Source organism: Branchiostoma lanceolatum, chromosome 7 (genome assembly GCF_035083965.1).
Source record: "Branchiostoma lanceolatum isolate klBraLanc5 chromosome 7, klBraLanc5.hap2, whole genome shotgun sequence".
Taxonomy (NCBI): Eukaryota; Metazoa; Chordata; class Leptocardii; order Amphioxiformes; family Branchiostomatidae; genus Branchiostoma; species Branchiostoma lanceolatum.
The window spans coordinates 2,119,058-2,125,057 of NC_089728.1; the positions used below are offsets into that span (position 1 = coordinate 2,119,058).

At 42.1% G+C, this 6,000-nt stretch overlaps 1 protein-coding gene across 1 annotated transcript in view; it reads right to left on the reverse strand.

Moving 5' to 3' along the window:
• The window catches only part of LOC136438531 (puratrophin-1-like), a 168,888-nt gene extending 162,888 nt beyond the window's left edge, over positions 1-6,000 (reverse strand). The window contains exon 1 of the mRNA XM_066433347.1: positions 5,833-6,000. Coding sequence (XP_066289444.1) covers positions 5,833-5,889 — 57 coding nt within the window. The 5' untranslated portion in view covers positions 5,890-6,000. The remainder of the gene's footprint in view (positions 1-5,832) is intronic.

The window sequence follows — 6,000 nt, forward strand, 5'->3', positions numbered from 1 at the left end:
AAGGACAATGAGTTCATGGTTCCAAAGAACTGGCGATCAGAGATGGCAGACTTCACCTCCTCACCCGATATGGCTTTGCAACCCTCCCAGTCTCACAAACAAAAAGGGGAGCAGTAAGGATGTATGGTAAATTGGTAATGTTGTATTGTCAAAACTTGGCCTGGTATAAACAGTTTACATTGAGAAAGTATCAGAGTTGTACAAAAAAAGGATGGGCCAGTTCAGCGTTATTCTCCAAGCAACTCTAGGTTAGGCTCCTGCTGGTTTAGAACTATTTTGGGGCACTTTTATCAGGCTTTCTATTTTGTCAGGTTTTCTTTTTTATCCGCTCAATAAGAACGACTTTAAAAAAACTCTTAAAACCATCCGGAGCCTAACCTCTGCTTGGAGAATAGTTCGGGGTTCCAAAGAACTGGTCAAAAATGCATCAGCCCACCCTCTCACCCCTATGGTGTCCACCGCCCTTTATTTGTCACCCTATAATAAGTATAAACATCAAAGCCTCCTGGTGCCACTTGGCCAAATTATGTACTACTGGGATCCAGGACACTTCAAAGCACAGGCACATATCCAAGCAGATGTGTGGAGGAAAGATCTGAAGACTTCCTGACCGCTCCCATGTTCTGACCAGTGGAGGGTAAAGGAAGTCATAAAATGGCATGATGTTCCCTCCTACCATCTGCTTGGTGGTTAACTTCAAAGAGTATGGGTATTGAAATCACTGGCTCATTTTATCTACTCCAGAGATTAATCATCAAAAGATTCTTTGGGCTAATTGAAATGAATTTTCTGTTCTACATCATTTATCAATATCTGTACCAAATCAAATGACATCTAATTTTTGTATTGGTTTTAGATCTACTTGGATCCATCTATTCATCTATTTATTTATGAATCTGAAGGGTGGTTCTCTAAAAGTTACATGCAAAACATGTAAGACGCAGGTTTTGTGGCAGAAGATACCATCCGTTTTTCTAATGTAGAATAATGTCTGCAAAGGATAGACAAATACGCTATCGCTTATCAATATTACCTACATTCTGCCCTGTTTCCATAATAACAGCTGCATCTTTGTCAGTGAAAACTGTTGGCTTTATACAAGAGTGTTGTACATCACAGTTTAGTTCAGTAATCCGGCTTACCATACAAGTATAGCCACAAATCTATAACCAGAACACTTGGGATCACTTCAAGAAGCTAATTTAGCCGGAGAAGAGGTTCCTATCAGAAACATCAGCCAAGCCAGTATGCCAGTCATGTGAACACAGAACGCCTGACCCTCCCTCTGTATGCCTGGAACCCAGCGGAATCACTTCACAGGATCAGGTTACCCACTCCATTGAATGATTGATGATACAGTGTACCTAAATGCCCCCTTCCTACTTTGCCAAGAGGCATATTCACAACCGGATTTATCTTAGCAAAATCTCTACTGTTACATTGTTTCTTTCTCATAAATCCTACTTTGCTAAGAGGCATATTCACAAGCACATTTATCTTTGCAAAATCTCTACTGTTAAATTGACTATCATTATTTGTTTCTCCTAAATTCTGGACTTTCTGGAAGGACTTTTTTTCTTTTGCTGATAGGAATGTTAGCTGATATTGCTTCACTTTCTTCACTTCCCTGGATCAAATTACTAACTCCTTGATGCACATTTCCTGATTTGCCAGTGGGCATCTTTCAAAAGAACCTTTATCTTGCAAAAATCAAAATTACTGGTTTTGTAGAACATTACTATTTCCTTCCTTTTAAAAGTGCTGTTCGTTCACTTTCATATTTATTGCAATCCTACATGTATCAAATCTCCACTTCCTGCTAATGCTGGCAGGTTTATTTCAAAAGCCTGGACTTTCTACAAAGTTTTAATCCATGTTCCTTCATTTCTTTAGGAACTGAAACTGCTGTTATTTCTCTTTCGTCCAGCGATTTTCCCACGCCAGCCGGCTAGCGGGCGACCCTCTCCAGGGGAGATTAGCCCTCCATAGAGATGGGGATAGCAGCTGACTGGGGCAGAAGAAAGGACCCTTCAACTGTCACACTAACAGTGCTGCCCCGGACTGCTCATATGCAACCATGTAAACGTTACAGAAAGGGAAACCGTTTCTCACACAGAGTTGTGTCCAGTACTCCTGTTGCTTTGAGGAAATCACTGCTTTCTTTGAGGAGAGGACTCTTCAACTGCCCAGGACTGCTCATATGCAACCATGTAAATATTGCAGAAAGGGCAACCGCTTCTCACGTCTGACATCGATTCATGCCTTATTGCTTGCAAGAAAACTTGTAGGAAATCACTGTTTTCTTTGACTAAGTTTGAAGAAGGATCCTTCAGCGCACTGGCCATACACAACAGGACTGCTCATAACATATCTAACCATGTAAACATTGTATGGGGGCTGGACCGGCAGTTCTTTTTAACTATAATTCTGGCCTGATTGCTTGGAGGAAAATTTGGTCTCTGAGCAAAACAAGCTTGACTAGAAGCTTATATACCAGTCCCAGTGGTTGCCATTTACTATGAAGTTTCCCCGAACCATGGTCTTCAGGGATGCTCAAATTCACTCATGTAAACACAGTATAATGAGAACACTTCTTTCCCTTTTAACCCTAATCCACCCCTCAAGCCCCTTAACGATTCTGTTTTGTCTGCAAAACTTTTGTGTATATAAAGTGAAAAGAAATGCAACCACATCCCTAGATATCATCCTCATGATTCTTCAGATATAAAATTAAAATGTTCTATGCAGTGTGTCTAAGAAAAGAAGACCACCATATTTTGAACGGCATAAAACGTTCAAAAAGAGATACACAAATTGCTTTGATGACTACTTCGGCACATAAGGGCATGGCACCCTTCCTGAAGTTTTGCTTTACAACTTGTTGCTGGTTCCAACGCATGTGGCAACCCTTTGCTAGTAGCAAACTGTCTGCAGAAAATTACTCAGTCTACTGCATACCTGGTCATAACTAGTGGGATGGAACGGTCTCAGGGACAAACCGCCATCCTCGTTCCAACCCAGCTGAAACCCTTGCTCCTCATTGGACGGCTGTTTCCATAGCAACGCCAGGGACATCTTTGCTCCCAGCTCCATCCCAAAGACATGTCGTTCCTCCAAAATGTCTTGGACGACGGGAAAAACGTTAATTTTCCACAGTTCGGTTTGCGAAACATTGTGACGCACGAAGTTGTCAAAATGTAGTTCTCAAGTAATGATTTATTGATTTGCGCCCACTTTAAATCCTCTCACCACCAGCTAAACTAAAGCTGAAGAATGGTCCAGTAAGCTTCAAGTTCAAGGGGGGAGGGGGATGAAATTTGGAAAAAAATTTTTAAACCGTTTATACAAGGAAAAATAACAACAAAATCAAAGACCTCATTTGTAGTAGAGTTAGAAACATGAAAAAAATGCTTAACATCTGGTTTTGAGAAATGGCATAAACCACAGGTTTTGTCCTTAAAAAAATTCATTATTTTGCTCCCCTCCTTCAAACAATCCAGCCTCCTCCTTTCATAAAGCCATCCATCCTGCTTCAAAGGGCACTTCACACAAGAACTGCCTGGAGAGGCTGGAAGTGGAAAAGTGGGTCTCCGCCCTGCCAACTTACATGTACGACAATTTATAGCTCCCATAGATCTAGCTTCCTTCTCTGGAATCTTGTAACAGAGCATAGAGAGGGGAGAAGTTACTGTATTTTACTACCCTTGGTAGGCTAGTGTACTAAACCATTTAATTTTTCACATCTCAACAATAGAAGAAGAAGAGCAATATGGTAAGTTGCTAATGACTTCACTGGAAGCACCACTTCTTTCTACTCTATAACTGATTAGTTTACAAGGCCCGAGAGTGTGCATATTCCTCCCTCCTTGCTACTGCATATCTTTTCACATGGAAATACCTTGCCTGGGATTGTCACTTGCTGTCAATCACATTTCTACCCAATATAAACCATATGTTACCACCAGGGTAGAGTCAGACTCCGGGCATGGCGCTTTCCTGAACACCAGTTGATTTGTTTGCACCCCTGAGTGCCGACCACTTGAAAAACCTTTTCCCCTTGCAGAAAAATTAGTCAGTCTGGTGCCCAAGGGGTGGCCTTGCTGATGTTTGTTTTTGTAGAGTGACAGGGATGGTGATGGGAGGGGGGTGCTTTGATGTCAGGAAAAATGTCTGGATGCCCAAGGGACTTGTCACTTCTGATGGATGGATCTGAGCTGTCCTGCCACCCAGGAAATATCTGGGAGCAAAGATAATTTTGATTTTATCCAAATTTTACAATTCCTCAAAATATAATAAAATAGCAGACATCAATCTCTTTATATTGTGTGCAAAATATGATTTACTAAATCCTCTACAAAATCATTCCATTCAGAGTAAGATAAAGTGCAGCATATAGGATTTTCTCTAATATTAATGACATGCAAATCCCACTATCCATTTTAGTTGGGAAAGACTTGTCATCGACACCTCTTTAGTTTTAGCGGATTAACAATGCAGATTCCCTCTTTCCCAAGTCTGTATTATCATTACAAAGGCAACCAATTTTATCCAATTTAGGAAAACAAAACGGTTCAAATCTACTTGAAGTGGGTGAGATTTCACGGCATTTGCAGCACAAGAGACACGCGAGTTTGAAAGTTTATACAAGCAGAGAAAACAGCGGAAACTCCGGGCGATTTGAGCGGCGTATCGCTGTTTGCTTGTCTGACAAGTAAAGTGTAAACCGGACACCAAAACACACAGGAACATCGGCGGATACAACAGCACAAACATGGGGACAAGCAGGGACACAGGGCCAGACTTGGGCGTGTGTTTACAGGAGTTTACTCCCTGCAAAATAAGCTACACCGCACTTCTCTAGGGGCAGGAAAAATGGGGGAAATTTGCCAAATTGTGTCAAAAATACTCCACATCGGACTCCTATGGGGGCAGAAAAAATGGGGAAAATTTCCCAAAATTGGGTCAAAAATTCCTCCGATGAAACAACTGGACTTTGTCTTGCCAAGTAGCATTTCTATCATATTACAGACCCAATTTTGGCCAATTTTCAAAATCAATTCGGTCCCAAAAAGGGCCTGACAAAGACTTGTTGCGAACTCTCCGGACCGATGTGTTGTGAAACCGAACATTTCACAATTCCCCCGCGGCACAACAACATCGCCGGGTACAGGTCGGGGCACGTCTTCAAACCTGTCTGGGCGGTAAAAACTCGGCCAGAAAACCTGACAGACTTCCAATATTCTAAGTATACATAATCTAAAACACAACCAATCTACTCAATACAGTGTTAAGTGGACCTGGAAAAGTCGAATCACTTTTCACAAAAACAGACCCCGTAATCTGAGGACGCTGAAATTATTATGGGAACGATTCCAACTCGTTCGCCTACCTCGGTATAAATACTTTCACACTTCCAAACTGCACTACTAATATTTCCGTCTAATATATACACAATGAAATATAGAAAGACGTTGAAAGATGGTTCTTATAACGATTTTATTAATCATTTTTACTTGAAACTTCCCCGGTCACGTCTGGTCCTGACCCGGCTCGACCCGCCCCTCAGCTGACGGCTCGGCACAAATTCCTGACCAGACCTCACCAGATTCATGCACAAATTTGTTTCTTACAATAACAGTCTGTTCCAGAAAAACACCCTGCAAGACCCGACAAGCTCACACTACACAAAAGCCAGCCTGTTCGCAGATCAGGCGTTAGAAATTCAATGAATGCAGACGAATTATAGCGTCCTGCATAAGAGTAGGCCAGATCGTGCCGGCAGTCTTGGAACACCACCAAAATGCCGTCTTAAAATAACGTCCTAACCCTCACCTTGGGGGGTTTCTTCTGCTTCTCTCGCCCCGATGAAGTCTTCCCGGCTCCAGACATCTTCAGATCGTCTTAAATCCGCCTCTGGAACTAGAATAGGGCAACTTTCCGAGGAGAGAACTCCGGGCGCGACTTCACGCATGGCGCCATCTTGTTTAATGCCGAATTTTG